This window comes from Geotrypetes seraphini, chromosome 7 (genome assembly GCF_902459505.1).
Source record: "Geotrypetes seraphini chromosome 7, aGeoSer1.1, whole genome shotgun sequence".
Lineage (NCBI taxonomy): Eukaryota > Metazoa > Chordata > Amphibia > Gymnophiona > Dermophiidae > Geotrypetes > Geotrypetes seraphini.
The window spans coordinates 175,009,770-175,027,520 of NC_047090.1; the positions used below are offsets into that span (position 1 = coordinate 175,009,770).

General features: G+C 41.3%; 1 protein-coding gene across 1 annotated transcript in view; it reads right to left on the reverse strand.

Moving 5' to 3' along the window:
- Window positions 1-297: 297 nt before the first annotated feature.
- CPSF2 (cleavage and polyadenylation specific factor 2) overlaps window positions 298-17,751 on the reverse strand; it is a 50,096-nt gene continuing 32,642 nt past the window's right edge. The window contains exons 9-15 of the mRNA XM_033952817.1: window positions 16,865-16,965; window positions 12,841-13,041; window positions 10,849-11,001; window positions 10,103-10,328; window positions 7,626-7,928; window positions 3,171-3,305; window positions 298-1,721 (exon numbers count right to left, since the gene is read on the reverse strand). Coding sequence (XP_033808708.1) covers window positions 1,629-1,721; window positions 3,171-3,305; window positions 7,626-7,928; window positions 10,103-10,328; window positions 10,849-11,001; window positions 12,841-13,041; window positions 16,865-16,965 — 1,212 coding nt within the window. The 3' untranslated portion in view covers window positions 298-1,628. The remainder of the gene's footprint in view (window positions 1,722-3,170; window positions 3,306-7,625; window positions 7,929-10,102; window positions 10,329-10,848; window positions 11,002-12,840; window positions 13,042-16,864; window positions 16,966-17,751) is intronic.

Below are 17,751 nucleotides of genomic sequence, written 5' to 3' on the forward strand. Positions count from 1 at the left end.
AATAAAAATAATAATCAATATATATGAAAAAATTACATTTCCTCGGTCCTCACAACATATGGAAATGAAGCAAGAGCTCTTATCGTGTTTGGAGCCTCTTGCCACTTCCTTATTCACAAATCAAATCTGTGTAACTCCAAGAGTTCAATAACTCCAAGAGAGGGCTTCACAAACTTATCATACTTAAGATGTTATTCTATGCCATGTCCATAATATTTTACATCTTCTCTACAGGATTTTGGCATTGCTGAACCACAGTGGTCACCGACATTTGCTAGAAGGTTTTTCTGGGTGCAATGATGAGTCTTTTCTGTCTCCTCCCTTTTTTTTTTTTTTTTTTATATAAACATGGTGATTGATATGTTTCGAGCGTCTGGCTCTTGCCTTCTTTTTTGGTTTCATTTTTTTGGAGTTTATATTCTTTATTAATAAATATTTATTTATTTCTCCAATGTTATTTCTATTAGTTTTAAATCAGACCCCCAACACATTCTTGCCAATTAACTGAATGATTTTGGTTTACAAACCACAGAAATCAAGAAATCATCAAGTGATTAATGGTCCTTGGGATGCCCACTTTGCAAAAAAACTGAATGATTCCAGATGGTAGCAGCTACCCCTTTTTATGCATCAAGAATAATTTTTAAGATCTGTTTTATTTGACATCACATTTAACATGATGCCTGACTTAAAAAACCCCAAAAGTTTTAAACATGGGAGCATAGACTCATGCAGTGACCAAAACTTTCATAAGCGACAGCTCAATGGACCAATCACCTCGACCAGTACTTCCCACAACGTTTAGCTTTTTAAGACCCTATTTTAATACCTGAATTCACATGGCTCAAGATGAAAAACTAAACAGAATAGCAGACCTCCAAATCCCTCTCCCCATGCAAAGTACGGAAGAAATAGTAGTCAGCACAATGCTATTAAGTCAGTGCACGATCACAGGCCTAGGCCCATGTAACTGATGTCCGTGAAAGAGAGATCAAGGAACAGGATTTTACATGCAAGTAGATCATAGGCTTTTGCAGCAACTACCACTGCTAGCTGCAGGCTAGAATGGAGAGAAAGGAAACAGATCCATGTGAAAGACGTGGCCCTGTTTCCAATTCCACTATCTCCCATTCGCGGTCAGGGTCCATAGTCTAAGTCTCCTAGTTTAATATTCAGGAAACGAAGCACTGCAAATTGTATAATTCAACATGGCGCACTGTTAGAAATCAGCTCAATGGATTTCTATCATCATGTCTCCTTTCTCATGAAGAATGTTAACATCACACAACGTCATATATCCCAAGCCTCTTCTAAGAAGTAAACATTTGCAGTAGAACATAAAACCAGGAAGTGAAGCCTGACAACATTGCATCACTCCTGATTAAAATAAGACCGACATTCAATGGGTTCAAGAAACATGAATGGTAGGTATTCCCTGGCCTGGATATCTTCCAGTCAGAAAGTCAAAAATGTGGAATGTTATAGCAGACCACCGCAGTTTCCTGCAACTGCCTGGCACAGTTCTTTCTGCAACAAGTTAGAAATGGCTGCAATGCTAGAAAAATAAAAAGATACCAATCTCGCTCTGTAGAAAGTTCAAATGTAAAAGATAACTATGGAAAACTACTTTAGACAATTGCATACTGTTCATACAAAAGGTCTCTGATTCTATAGAAGTCATCAGATAGGCAGCCTTCCAGTCCAATACGCCCAGTTTCAGTCTGAGGGGGAAAAAAAGGAAATGGATTAGGACTATATTTATAATACAATCCAGTGAAAACAATAAATGAAGAACACTTTTCCAACTCACTCAGTCCAGTTTTTGCTAGTTTTGAGTTATGCAATTAATTTTATTCAACAAGACAAAGTTAGACAAGTTCCTGCTGAACCAGACCATACGTAGGTAAGGCTAGTCTCAGTTAGGGCACTGGTCTTTGACCTAAGGGCTGCCGCGTGAGCAGACTGCTGGGCACGATGACCCAGCAGCGGCAATTCTTATGTTCTTATGTATTCTATGCAAGTTTTCAAGTTTGTTATGATATCGCTAACATCAATGCGGTTTACATTAGAGAATGACACGGGGAAAAAATTTGTCCCCGTCTCCGCGAGCTTGCCCCCGTCACCGTCCCCTCTCCGTGGGCTTGGTCACCATCATTATCCTGTCCCTGCAAGTTCGGTCCCTGTTACCGTGCCGTCCCCGCTAGCTCGGTCCCCGTCACCACCCCGTCCCCGCAAACCTAGAGAGAAGATTGTTATTTAAGTAGAAGGAGTTAACCAAAGTGGATGGGATTGGGGAAGGGAGATGGGGAGGTAAGGAGAAAAGGCAGGGGAGATTGATAGGGAAGAGTCAAAAGGGGATAGCAATTCAAATATTCTTAATCTATCCTCTATCCCAGAGTCTTCTCCCTACTCTCTCTTCCCCATTTCCCAGCATCTTCTCCCCTCTTTCTTCACCAGTTCCCTTCAGGCTGCTTCAGCCTTCTCCTTTCCATCCCCACCCCCCAGCACCCTTCGCGCGGTCCAGCAAGTCACTCCCGCCGGTCGGCCATGCATCTCCCTCCCTCCCTTCCCTTTTCTTCGTGGCGATTTCTATAAAGCCATGCGTTGCATTGCAGCTGGAGTTTTGAAGTCGTGTCACGTTGGCTGCTGGAAGTGTCTCCTCCGATACAACTGGAAACAGGAAGTTGCATCAGAGGAGACTTTTCCAGCAGCCACACGCGACGTGACTTCAAGGCTCTGGCTGCAATACAACGCATAGCCTTTTAGAAATCGCCACGAAGAGAAGGAAAGGGAAAGAGAGGGAGATGCACAACTGGCTAGCCGGAGAGAGGGGGCTGCAGGACCGCACGCTCGTTCACCACACGTGCTCACTCCTTTAACTGCGGAGACAAGACCATTCACTACTCCACAGGGCGATGAATGGCCTTGTCCCCGTATTCGCAGTGACCTTTTATTTTGTCACCATTTCAGCGGGTAACAACCACCGTGTCATTCTCTAGTTTACATTATAAAAGCCAGATAGTCTTAAAGAGGAAGGGGGGGTCAAGAAAGTTAGAAAGGGGGGAGGAACTGGAGCTGCCCACTCCCAAAGCAGTTAACTGCTGCTAACGGACCGAGTTTCAAAAAAAGTGGTCTTCAAATGGGTGTTCATTTTGTGACGTGTTACTCACCCTACGAACGGCTACCACATTGTTGCAGACAAGCACCCCTCCTACAAACTCTGCTTGAATTCCCTCACGAAGGAGGACTTGCTTGAAGTCAGACAGTCTTGGCTCATTCATGAAAACTGACTGATGTCCAGGGACCTGCAGGAAAACCCAAGAGAACGAAGAGACATAGTGTGAATGAACTAAGGGATGAACCCATGGCAGATCGTTTCGAAGGAAAACTAAAAACGTTTCTTTTTATAGATGCATTCAACCTCTAATGCACTTACCTTATGAAACATTATCTTCATTTCTGCTTTGGTTATCAGAAGGGATCTCCCTTCCTTTTGTATTTCCCCTATATGGCTCTCTTTCCTATTTTATAATGCAATTCTTTACCTTAAAACTTGTATTTTGCATTGATGTGAAAACTAAAGTATGCCTTCATTCCACTAAACTTTCACTTATTGTATGTTGTTAAAAGGGAAAGAACCTGAGATTTCATGCTGAAATGTATATTACATATGATTGAACAATTTAATCACCAGTTACATGCCAAAGCAAATGGTAAATATTTCAGTGAAAAAATGTTAAAATTCACCATTAATTTCCTTTCCTTTAGTCCCACCAGACCACTCCCGACAATAGGGTTATGTCCCCCTACCAGCAGATGGCGACATAGGGATCCCCACAGGCCCCTACTTCCGTCTGGTCAAGAAAATGCCAGTATGGCCTACTACCTATCTCCTCCAACAAAACAAAACTAAAGGCCTAACAGAACTGCACAGGTTTACCACTTACACCTGCTGCAGACTAGAACAGACTGATCTTAGGGAAGGGGTGTCAAACTCTGGCCCCCTCCATCCGGGCTTCCCGGTCTCCTCTTCAAAGCAGCCTGCAGAGGATTGCCAGTCGACTGTAGCAAACCTCCGCATGGAGGGAGGGAAGGAACGGCGGGCCAAATCTCGAAGGTGAGACCGGGAAGAAGGGAGAAAATAATGTAGCACAATTGGCAAAACATTACGCTAATACGTGTTGTATCTGAATATTGACTATTGCAATATTTATATACTTTAAAAATCATTTTTTCAGTGTAAGGTTATTGCAAAGAACTGCTGTTACATTTAATCTCTCTGGGGTGGGGGGGGGGAGAAATAATGGGTCTAAAACAGAGGCGAGGGAGAGAGATGGTGGATAATGGGATGGAGGGAGGGAAGGAACAGAAAGGGAGAGAAGTTAGACACAAAGGGATGGTTGGAGGGAAGGGTAGTTGAGGAAAGGAGAGATGGTGGATCTGGGGATGGTGCTGCAGCTGTGGGGATGGAGACGAAAAAAGAAAAGATATCAGACCTCCTGGGGAGGGAAGGGAAACGGAAGAGGAGGAAAGAGATGGAAGGTGGATAGTTAACACAGAGAGAGAAGAAAACGACAAATGGGCAGGAGACTCTGGCAAGCGAGTTATCAGAAGACAACCAGAGCCTGGGACCAACATGATTTGAATAATGACCAAACAAAAGGTAGAAAAAATAATTTTATTTTCTGGTTTTGTGATTACAATATGTCAGATTACATCAGAGCTGGTGTGGGGGTTGGAGAGGTTGTAACCCTATACGTCTACTAAGACTTAAGGGGTCCTTTTATTAAGGTGCGCATTTAGTGTGCACTAAATCAGTTAGCGTACCTTAATAAAAGGACCCTTAAGTATCTTAATTAAAAAATTCAGCCCGTAATTTAGCCTATGTTTTAGATTTCGGACCCTTATGTGATTGAGTTTGACACTCCTGTCATAGAGGGACTGCACAGCCCACTTGTACTACTGCTAGAATTCAGTTTGTTCGCAGTATCCACCTGCTGGCAGAACAGCATAAACCCATCTGTCTGTGCAGGTCTGGAGGTCATGCTAAAAAAATAAAAAGTTCAGGACAACCTTGTTATTCCAAGGTCAAAGCTAAGAACTCGGAATAAAAACTGTTCTGCCTCACTTTCATGGGAACAGATTGCTTGAAATATGTAAACAAAGTGTGTTTAACTCAAGCTCCCAGTGTACACTGCTGTTTGCTCTATGGGTTGGAGACCGCCTTTTTCTTCCTAAGCAGAGGAAGACAGCTAGTCTACTACAGCTTTGGCTAAGTTTGGAGCACAATATTATTACTTCAAAGAGTATGTGAAATATACTCCTGGCTTCCCCTTTCTCTGGGATGCGTTGGTAGTGTGGATTTTGTAGAAGGAATTCCTCAAGATCAACTGAACTGTGAGTTTATTTATTTCTATGTTTAAGTTTGTATTAAAGAAGTTTACTTAAAGAATACACAGTCCAAGCTGATATTATAGACTACATATTTAATGAGTTTATCTGTCTGGGATCCTCTTTGAGAAGCCAATCACAAAAACACATTGAAGGCAACAATTATTTTGTTTGAGCTTCCAAGTCACCTTCAAAACCAAATCCGATGCCAACAAAAAAAATATGTCTTTTATTGATCAGTAATCAAGACACAAAATAAGACGTCACCAAGGGTAAAATTAACCCCAAATAACTTCAGGATGGACAACAATGCACTTGGGGGCTCATAATCAAAACAGAAAAACGTCTAAAAACTGGCCTAAATTGGCACTTGGACGATCAGTAACAAAAACCGTCCAAGTGCCAATAATCGAACGGGGTTTTAGATGTTTTTAAAAACAACTTAGGCCTTTACAGTGCTGCTGAACGAACAGAGCTAAAAAGGGCGTTTTAGGAGGAGTCGTGAGGGCGGGAGTTGGGCGGGCCCTGGGCCATCCTAGACTTAGTCGTACTGCATGTATAACCAAAGGTTTTACAACCCTACCTAGACGGAACTTGGATGTTGTGACTTAGGCCATCTAAAACCAGGTCTAAAGTCCACAAAAGATATCCAAAGTGACCAGATAAGCACTGCAGACACAAAGTACAGACCCCCACACACAGCCCCAGTGATCACTGACCCCCACCCCCATAAAAAACATAACAACAACTTTACATATCTGCCTCCAGAACATCAGCACCTGGCAGCCTGCCATAGGAAAGCCTAGTAGAGCTGCACAGAGGTGGCTTAAGTGGTCTTGGGGGTGGGTTAGTGAACCATGGAGAGGCGGACCCAGGCCCATAAGCCACTCCAATCACTGCATTCATGGAGAAATATGTGCAACCCCCCAAAAAAACCTCAAACCCTTTTGTACTGCTATATAAGTGGTTCCTGCAGCCATAAGGGCTATTGGGATGGTAGATAGGTGGGTCTAGTAGATTCTGGGGGTGTTTTGTTCATGACCTATAAGGGAGCTGTTGTGAGATGTTTATATGGCACCCTTTTTGTGAAGGTCACAGCAGTGCCCTGTAAGGTGCCCCACTTCTCTGTTGCCATGTCTGGGTGACCAGTCCCTTACTTTTCTGGCCCATCCCACATCCAAATGGTCTTTTTCTAGGCATTTTTGACTTGGGGTGAATTTTTGGACAAAAATTGGGTATAAAGATGGATGACTTAGCGGTCTGGACGATCAGACGGCTGGACGTATAGTTGGACAATTTTTTGAAAAAAAAAAAATGCTGGACATATTTTTTGAAAATGGACCTTTTCCTGTGTCCGACTTTGGACGACTTGTGAGTTAGGTCAAAACAGACTTAGACGTTTCTTTTGATTATGCCCCTCCACATGTTTTTATTCTTGATTGTTATGGAAGGCCTAAAAAGAAAAGGAAATTAAAACAGGCTGGTTTAAAACTTTATATTAGTTACTGCCTATGAAAAGACTTATGTAGGTTCTTTCCATTGCAAGTATGACAAGCCCAATACTATGTAAATAACCTTTTATAACAGCTGTAATATGCCTTGGTCCAAAAGCCTTCCAAGTAATAAAACTTATTAGGCTCCAAGGGGCAATGAAAGAATGGCCGTGGTATGGCTACATTTTTCATGCCTATGTTAGAAGCAGAGAAAGATACTCTAGTGGCTATACTTGTAACTGGAGTCAGTCCATATAGTTATAGCAAGAAAACTCCAGTTGAATATAAATCTTCAAACATTCATAAGGAAATACTTTGATACTCGATCCTCAGAGGGTTAATCTCCCGTTAGTTCTAGTGGACAGAGCCCACTGAACCCGATCTTCATAGGATCTCATCCGATGAGATCCTATGAAGATCGGGTTCAGTGGGCTCTGTCCACTAGAACTAACGGGAGATTAACCCTCTGAGGATCGAGTATCAAAGTATTTCCTTATGAATGTTTGAAGATTTATATTCAACTGGAGTTTTCTTGCTATAACTATATGTTAGAAGCAGAAACAGTGTCTTACAGTACAGCTGCTAATACAGACGTAGTAATAATAATAATAATAACAGTTTATATACCGCAATACCGTGAAGTTCTTGGTAGTATGTACCAACCTAGCAAGGCGTGGTGAATGGATGCCAGAATAACAAATACATTCTCATCCTCATTGTTTAGGAATCGTACACTTTTACCTCTTGTAGTGGCAATGGCTCCAAAGTAGGAATGATCTCGCTCTCTTCAGAAATTTCCTTCTCATCATCTCCAAAGAGACTCTTTATAGCTTTCTGTTGTGCTATGGCATTGGGGTCTGCGTCGGGGACATCCACTTGCATCTCTGAGTCTTCCCCATCCTCTCTAAGTTCTCCTTCTTCCAGAATGACTCCTGTATCTACTTTTGACACCCTCATATCCAGGATGCCATCGATCCATGCCAGCTCGGCATCCTTCGCTTTACAAAACTGAAGAGAGCTCACGAGTGAATCTTTCAATCGGACCTAAGTAAGTGGAAAACAAGGTTAGGAAAAATTGGATACTAGAATTAATTAGCAGGTTTCTGTGAAGCTGGGTTATATGTTCTCTCAGGGTTTCCGCAGCCGTCATTGTGCTTGTTTCAGGATCGCTGTTCCCAATGAAGTCAGGGGACCCACTATTTACAAAGACAAACTGCAGACCTCACAGCATACTCTGAAGAACCGCTGCAGCCAGGATGGCTGAAATGTTGGTTTCTATCTGACAAGACACAGTGAGACCCGGAAACCTGCAACAAGTACAATGCCAGCTGCAGAGAACATAATTAGTGTTTATTAATTCTAAGCAAAGGTATGCCTATGAAATGTGCCTAATATGTGATCATTCATTTTTGGCCACTTTTGAAGGTTACATTCTGTCATTCTGTACCACACAAGATTCAGCTCTGGAGTGGGAAGACTCAGAGGGAAAATTATGTGCTGTAAAGTTTCCGCAGAACAGATTACTTTGCACAAATGGTAAGCTTAATACTTTTTCAAGGAATGAGGAGTTTGATCTGATTTCTTCAAAGATCTGAGTGTTAAAAGCAGTGAAGCTGAAACTGCCTAAGATTTTACAGCACTATACAACCTCAGATTGGAGCAAATGGATCCAACAGGTATCTTTCCCAACCCCAAAATGTGCCTATTTTTAGAAGTTCAGGGCAATGTGGAAGAACTGAAACCCGACTGCCTTTCCAAGACCCCCTCTCAGAATACCGCTGCCTGGGCTAGGAGTTTTGCTAAAGCCCCTTCTACACAGCATGAAAGCAGTGGGTAAGCTGGTGAGGTGCTCTCCCCTTTTCAGTCTCTTCACATACCACTAGGCCACCTAGTCTTCCCAATTTCTACATAGGAATTCTCTCTACCAGGCATTCTTCAATGTCCTTACAGTTTTTGTTTCTACCATCTCTACTGAGATGTTATTCTAGGCTTCTATTACTTTTTGTGAATGAAATATTTTGATACTCCTCCCCACCCACCCAATTCTAATGCCTTGAAAATCTTTAAATTCTTTATTCATTTTCAAAACTACAACAGTACAATACAACCAATGCAACTCATAGTAATACAATAAAAGCACATTCATCTTTCTCATGTTCAAAATCATCCATTCCCCCCCACCCACCCAAACAATTATCATTCCGTATAACACAAACACATATTATCATAAATATCCTATCTATTCTGAATAATGATATATTCTCACCCATCCCAATTATAAATATTCAAAAATAAATTTGACATAAAAAATCCCCTCCTCCCTGGATATGTACCAAAGTAAAGAACAAACTGATTCACAGTCAACAATTACAATGAGGTAACATAAGATGCCAATGGGCCCCATATTAATTTAAATATATTACCATGTCCTACATTTTCAGCATTTATTCTTTCAAATCTATAACTAGAGCAAATTCCTTGAAAATCTTGCACTGTCAACTCCTTTTCTAGAGCATTCTTTTCTCTAATGACAGATTTTTATTTTATTATTTATATACCATTTATATCCTAAGTGGTTTACATTCAGGTACATTATCATATTTCCCTATCAGTCCTGGCAGGCTCAAACTCTATCTAGTATAGCTGGGACAATGAGGGGATTAAGTGACTTGCTCAGGGTCACAAGGAGCAGCAAGGGATTTAAACCCTCAACCTCAGGGTGCTAAGGCTGTAGCTCTAACCACAGCACCACACACTCTCAACCTAAGTGGTTTACATTCAGGTACATTATCATATTTGCCTATCTGTCCCGGCAGGCTCAATTAATACTTTTTAAATACATAAATATCTCTTGAGGCAAGGAAAGATGTGGAGGGGTGCCTACTTAGATCATATCATAAGGCTTTGGGTATTGACCTTGAATCATTTTGATATCTTTTTTCTGTAACTTTTCTCTCTTACACACTATTCAAATTACATGGAAGCAATAGTTCATGAATGTACCTTAAGACAATAAAACAAATTCTCAAAATATGGGCCTGACAATCCAGAGAGCCATTAAAAACTTAATACCTATGCAATCGCTTCCCCATCCAGTGCCTAGTAAGGCAAAGAAAAGGTGGTAAAAATGTAAGTGTAATGATACAGTAATAGAAATGCAAACCTCTAATACACAAAATTCAAAATTGTTCTATATTTTTCTTTCTGGTATTGCTCACCTGGTAGATATGTGTTTCACTGGTTGCATCAATAGTCTCATGTAACTTTGGTGTGTAAACTTTAATATCCTTGCCACCAAAAGCCCTACAGGATTCAGCCAGGTCCTGACAGGCCTCTGGAGGGCCATGAACAATGACCAGCTGACGTGGCTTCATTTGATTAATGATTTTTTTAATGGAATCGCCATCTGAGCGCCCCTCATAGTCTATAAACGTAACCCGGGCCCTGAAATATGAAGCATTTGTTGAAAAGCCATTTCTGAAATTAGCCAATATGACAGTATCTTCAAATGAATCTAAAACAAAATATTTCATTTTTTTACTACTGGCTTTTTAAAACATCTAAAATGCATAACCTGGACCTTTGCAATTAAAAATTCACACACACACACACAAAAAAAAAATCCATATTTTGGTACACTGTGAAAATTCCACATGTAAAATAGGATATTTTTAAAAATAACTCAATGGGGGAGGGGTTAGGAATGCAAAACTAAAGTGAAATATTTTCATCAGCAGGGATCCAAAAATACATTCAAATGGCAAAGGGCAGCTTTATCAGAAATATTACTACTACTATTACTACTTATTTCTATAGTGCCAGACACACACACCACTGTACATTACAATAACCATGTAAGAAACCTAGGAAATATATGAATTTAATAGCAGAGAAAAGAACAGGCAACTCTGACATGTCTAATCTGCCACCCATTGCAAGTGGTGTAGAAATAGGACAAGTATACTTTATTTCCATGGACTCTGTTGCTGCGACACACTTGGTGGGAACATCCGACAAATCTTGATCCATTGGTTCATCTCCATTGGTGAGTCCGGATTCCAGTTTGCTTTTTTCTTCTTCAGTTGCTTGGAGTTCAGGAATCAGGAAATCCTCAGGCCTAGGAGAATAAGAGATTATTATTACAGCTCACTACCGCCTCAAATAGATAAAAAGAGATTATGTCCTTACCTTAATAATATCTTTTTCAGGTGAGTCATTCTAGACAAATGGGTTCTCTCCCTATGGCCATGCGAGCCATCTGCAGAGGGAATCCACTCCTGATTTTTTTTTTCTCTTACTCTCCTCTACTTCACAGGGAGCTCTGCTGCCACCTGCAGTTAATACCTAAGAATAAAGAGCTCTATCTACTACAGGTGAAGTAAGAACACTCATGGGAATTTTCTCAAGTATCAACAGTTCTACTCCAACAGAGTAACATAGGAACTTGAACACTGAAACTGCTTCGGGGTGACCGCATCCTTTTATACCTAGGTCCATCAGCTTTACTAGGCCCCATAAACAGAAAAAGCTGCCCCAATGGGCTGGTCGCCCATTTTGATCCCTGCTTAGTCAAAGGAGAGACTAAGTTTGGTGCTCCCACCTCTCCTGGCCACGCCATGCGGCACAAAAATGCTCCTGAGGTGCAAATTGTGTGCAAACTTGACATGTACTTGAGTTATCAAAGCCCAAAGACTCCATCCCAACAACATCTGAGGCAAAAATTGCAGTTCTGGAAGTACAGGTAACTTATGAAAAAAGATTGTTAAAATCCAAGATGGCCGCTGCTACAATTTTCGCAGCAAAATTCCTGATTTACACACACTTGGCAAAAGTCAAAAGTGGCGATTTTAGGATTTTTCTGGTGGGGGAACATGCAACAATCTTCAAAACTTTGAATTTCAGACCTCCCCCTCCCGAATGACTTCACAGGCTGTAACAGCCTTACTCACTGTGACCTGTACTGGAAATGTACTGTAGCCTGCCTCAGCTCTGAACAGTAGCTGGATAGAGAAGAATCACTGCCTCAATCTGGGAATGCCCCTTCAATGTTGATCTTTAGGCTGCAGGTCAGACATGGAGCTTGACTGTCCCCCACTCCCACAGACCGATGGATGCACACTCAGAAGGGGGGGGGGAGGCAAAAAATTAAGCTGCCACCCTGCAAGAAACCGCTGAACCTCCTAAGGGTGCCTAACAGCCTGCGCTCAAACCCCTGCTCGACAGTGGGTGGGAAAAAGTGGGGATGGCCTTATGCTTTAATAATACTTATGCAGTCTGGCTAACAGGTACCACCAGGGATTGGCCTATCAACTGTAGATTGTAGTTTGCCACTTCTCTCTGTTGGCAGAGCTAAATGGGACAAAGCTCAGAGCACTGAAACACCGAGAAACTTAGAAAAAACACCAAAGAAAATAAAACAGAGTGAGCAGAACAGAAACACTTCTTCCAGCTTGCGTGAAGAGGAAAACAGCAGGTGACAGCAGAGCTCCCTGTAAAGTAGAGGAGAGTCAGAGAAAAAATTTGGAGTGGATTCCTTCAGCAGATGGCTCGCGGCCATAGGGAGAGAACCCGCTTGTCTAGAATGACTCACCTATTGCACTGGAAATACTGTTTTACAAAGTTCTCATGTATGGATACAAATTCAACAAGTATTTGCTTGTCCTGATGAACATATGCAAATAAGAAGGACGATCAATGTGCCAGTAACATAAATAGGATGATTGATTATGCTATAATTATGCCAGTTTTAATAACTGTATTGTAACACTGCTACAGAAGCCCCTGTAACTCTGTATAGAGCCCATGTATTGTAACACCTTTACAGAAGCTCATGCAAACCGCTCTGAATTGGCTCCCCAGTCATTAGTAGCGGTATAGAAGCTCACAATAAACAAATAATTAAACAATAAACTTAAGTCACAAAATAAAAAACAGTCTGAATTCTTTGGTCACATACTTTATTATTTCTCCATATTCATCCCACTTGATTCTTTCCTCTGGTGCTGGAAACATAGGATATGACTTCTTTGCCTGCTTGAAGAAACCACCTTTCCGGCCCCCTTCACCTTTCATCATCAGGTCATGTTTGGCCTTGTGCACTGATGGTTGATCAATATCTTCTTCTGCATCGCTTTCATCACTTGAGTCGATATCTGCCCTGAGACAGTGTCCCAAAACAATGATATTTGGTGCAAGCGCAGCAAACAGAATAAACAATATGATACTCAAGATACTGCAAAATGATACTCCTTGCTACCTTTGAAGAGTTTTAAAAAATAAATAAATAATAAGCCAAGCAGATCCTTAATATCTGCGAGGATACAATACTTATCTAGTCCAATCCTAGTTAAAATGCAGAGCTCCTTTTATCAAGTTGTGCTAGAGATTTTTAGCATGAGCTGGCGCGGTAAATGCTCCGACACTCATAATTCCTATGAGCTTTGAAGCACTTACCTCGCCAGCTCACACTAAAAACCTCAAGCACAACTTGATAAAAAGGGACAATTTGCTAAAATGAAATCTTATGGTTTGTTTTTTTTTCTTATCGCTGGTCCTTTTGAATGGAACAAGTTTCATAGAAACATAGAATATGACGGCAGAAAAGGGCTATAGCCCATCAAGTCTACCCACTCTAATGATCCACCCTCCTGTCTTTACTCCCTTAGAGATCCCACGTGAATATCCCATTTTCTCTTAAAATCTGACACGCTGCTGGCCTCAATCACTTGCAGAGGTAGACTGTTCCAATGATCACCCTTTCTGTGAAGAAGTATTTCCTGGAATCACCACGAAATTTCCCTCCCCTGATTTTCAGCGGATGCACTCTGGTGGTCGAAGGACCTATAGGACAGAAGATATCATCTTCCACCTCGATACGGCCCGTAACATATTTGAACGTCTCAATCATGTCCCCCCTCTCTCTTCGTTCCTCTAGTGAGTACAGCTACAATTTATTTAGCCTTTCTTCATACGTGAGATCCCTGAGCCCAGAGACCATCCTGGTGGCCATTCGCTGAACCGACTCAATTCGCCACACATCTTTCCGGTAGTGTGGTCTCCAGAACTGAACACCAATCAGCCTTTTATCTGACTGCACAGTATAAGAAACAACTTAAAGACCTTACTTTTCACTCAGGTTTTTCATATTTGAGGATATAACAAGCTAGATAACTGTAAAAAATGTACCGTCATCTTGGGAGTACTAACTGTATGTTGTGCAGCTTGGCATGACATAATTGACACTAGTAAGTGACTGTTCTTAGTTTGCTATTTGGGCCCGTGCTCTTCAACATATTTATAAACGACCTGGAAATTGGTATGACGAGCGAGGTGATTAAATTTGCAGACGATACAAAGTTATTCAGAGTAGTGAAGACACAAAAGGATTGCGAAGACCTGCAACGTGACATAAACACACTCGAGAAATGGGCTGCGACATGGCAAATGAGGTTTAACATGGATAAATGTAAGGTGATGCATGTCGGTAACAAAAATCTTATACACGAATACAGGATGTTTGGTGCAGTACTCTGACAGACCCCCCCCAGGAAAGAGACTTAGGAGTACTGGTCGACAAATCAATGAACTGTCCGCACAATATGTGACGGTGGCAAAAAGGGCAAACAGAATGCTAGGAATGATTAAGAAGGGGATCACAAACAGATCGGAGAAGGTTATCATGCCACTGTACCGGGTCATGGTAAGCCCCCACCTGGAGTACTGCGTCCAGCACTGGTTGCCGTACATGAAGAAGGACATAGTACTACTCGAAAGGGTTCAGAGAAGAACGACTAAAATGGTTAAGGGGCTGGAGGAGTTGCTGTATAGAGAGAGGCAAGAGAAACTGGGCCTCTTCTCCCTTGAAAAGAGGGGACATGATCGAAACATTCAAGATACTGAAGAGAATAGACTTAGTAGATAAGGACAGGTTGTTCACCCTCTCCAAGGTAGAGAGAACGAGAGGGCACCTTCTAAAGTTAAAAGGGAATAGATTCCATACAAACATAAGTTCTTCTTCACCCAGAGAATGGTGGAAAACCGGAACGCTCTTCCGGAGGCTGACGTAAGGGAAAACACCCTCCAGGGATTCAAGACAAAGTTAGACAAGTTCCTGCTGAAGCAGAACGTACGCAGGTAAGGCTAGTCTCAGTTAGGGCACTGGTCTTTGACCTAAGGGCCACCGCGGGAGCAGACTGCTGGGCATGATGGACCACTGGTCTGACCCAGCAGTGGCAATTCTTATGTTCTTAGAGAGCATGTGCCTAGCTTTAATTCTATCTTATTTACGTTTTGGTGTGCTGCCTTATCTGACTTGCTGTATTTTGTCAACTGTCATTTCTTCGTTGTATTGTGCCAATGTTTTCCTCAAATTATAGCACTAGCACAAAAACACTCCCCAAGCAAACAAAAAATCGCCATGCAATGTGAAATAAAGATAGAGGGAATGTGTTCCAACAACACCGCCATCCAGAGGATCCGTGAGACTGTCTACGCTTTCCTATGAGCTTAACTGCATTAGGTCACATGTCTGCATTTTCTGGAGGGCTGGAGGCTGCACCAGAACTCTACAAAATACAGTTAGTTTTAAGCCTGTTTTCTCTCTGTCTCTACCTGCTGACAGAAGGACGTAGCTCAAATCATCTGGATTGGTCTGGCATAGATATGGAATAATCCCACTATAACATCAAGATCCTTTTCCTAAAATCAGGACTCATGAGTGAGCTGACAACAGGTGTTAGTCAAGGTTTTGAATGCAACTTACAGCTAGAAATATGACCAGTGCACTAAGATAGTATGGACACATTAAGTCATGTATCCAAGATTTGGTCAGCTCCACATTATAAGTGACAGATTAACACATAAAAACGCCTTTTCTGGTCATACTGACTTGTTTAACACCAAGCAGGTAATTGACTTTCAAAATGACCATTCGAGAATACATGTGGGTCAGCCAGTATAAACTCTAGAAGAAAACAATTAGATTTATTTATTTATATGTATTTATATTCTGTCTTTTCCCAGGAAGGAACAAGACAAATTACATAAAAGGAGATATAGAGAGCACAAAAATGCATGAATACATATAGGGTAGTCGTAAACAGAGTTTGACTGGAGGATAAGGATGTTGTTACTGGAGTGCTGCAGGGATCTGTCCTTGGACCGGGTCTATTTAACATCTTTGCGAGTGATATTGCGGAAGGCAGTCTGGCAAAGTTTGTCTTTTTGCAGATAATACCAACTTCTGTAATAAGGTAGACAATCCAGAGGGTGTGGATAACATAAGGTGGAATCTGGCGAAACTTGAAGAATGGTCTGGTAATTGGCAACTAAGATTTCATGCTAAAAAATGCAGGGTCATGCACTTGGGCTGTTTTTTTATGTTTTTAGGTATGAGATAAGACAAAGGAAGCAAGCAAGAAGTTTGAGTATCCAAACCTTGGGGGAAAAGATCCATAATCAGTTAGGAAGGAGCGGAGCGGTGATATTCACTTTTGATCCACAAGGGTCAAGAATAGGGTTTTCAGTTTATTGCTAATGAATATACATTAGATATCCTGAAAACTCAGCCAGTTTTCAGCCCTTAAGGATCAGTCAATACCACCAGCACAAAGGCCTAGATTCTCTAAAGGGCGCCAATATCAACAGCTGTCAATTGCATGTCAATCACGCCTCTGGGAAAGATAGGTGCTGGAAATGTAGGCCAGGATTTATAAAGCCTAGGTTTACAGCATTTATCTTTGTTGTGAATTGCGTCTACGTAGGCACTTTACGATATAGTTCTGTAAACTCTGGAGCATCTCGAGACTGCATCGCAAGATGATGATAGCAAAAGAACAGGATCATGTGAAAGATGGCAAAGCTTGTCTGTATACTAGTTGCACACAGACAGAAAGAACACACATCACTCTGACTAAAGTGTCTTGTACTTCCTTCAGCTATTTCAGAAAAGAATCCATTTGCTTAGAGACTGTAGTACTTACTCTTTTGATTGCTCCAACTTTTTTGCTGCTTCTTTCTTCAGCTTCTCTTTTTCTAGGTATTCTTCAAGCTCCTTCCCTTCTAATTTCACTCGTTTTCTCAACTTAAATATAGTTGACAAAAAAAAAGTCACAATGGCATTACTAGCATGCTTAACGATTTATAGTTTAGTTACAGAAATTTAGAGCAGAAGCACCTTTTTTGTAATCAATTATGCAGCTTCCAGTTGGTCTGAAGTAATATTTGACTTTCCAATTTGCAAAATGTTCTCTACAACTTAATACTAGGGATATATTACTAAAATATTACTTTAAATCAAATTTTTTTAGGGTTGTTGTTTTTTTTTTTTGGGGGGGGGGGAAGATATTGTTTTCCCTGATGTTTCACAAGTAACCCTGAAAAGGCATAAGTTATTTTGTTACCGAAACCTGCTGTGTTACAGATGGGAGCTTTTGACTTTTTAAAGTTTCCTTGTAAATACATTATGCACAGTCGGTCACATAAGCATGTATTTTGGAAACCACCTTATCTGGCTTTAATTTTTTGGAGTATAGGGATTGTTAGCTAATGGGATTTAAGGATATAATTGCTCCAAGCTTCTCCTTTGTTTTTGATCCCGTTCTCCCCAACAAGCTCAAAACGGGTTACAGGTTAACATACTGTCCATAATATAAAGTCAACACGAGTTACAGGTACACATACACAGAAGAAAGCCACCATTAACAGCTCAGAGTAGAATTTGAAAGGGTCAACTCGCATTGGGATTGGTTTGCCTATAAATAGGAAGAAAAGGGCAGTGATCAGAATTTTTCTTTCTGCTTGTTGGCATCCGGTTGCACTATATTTTAACTCAGATGCAGCAGAGCGACGTATCCGAGGCAAAGTTAAG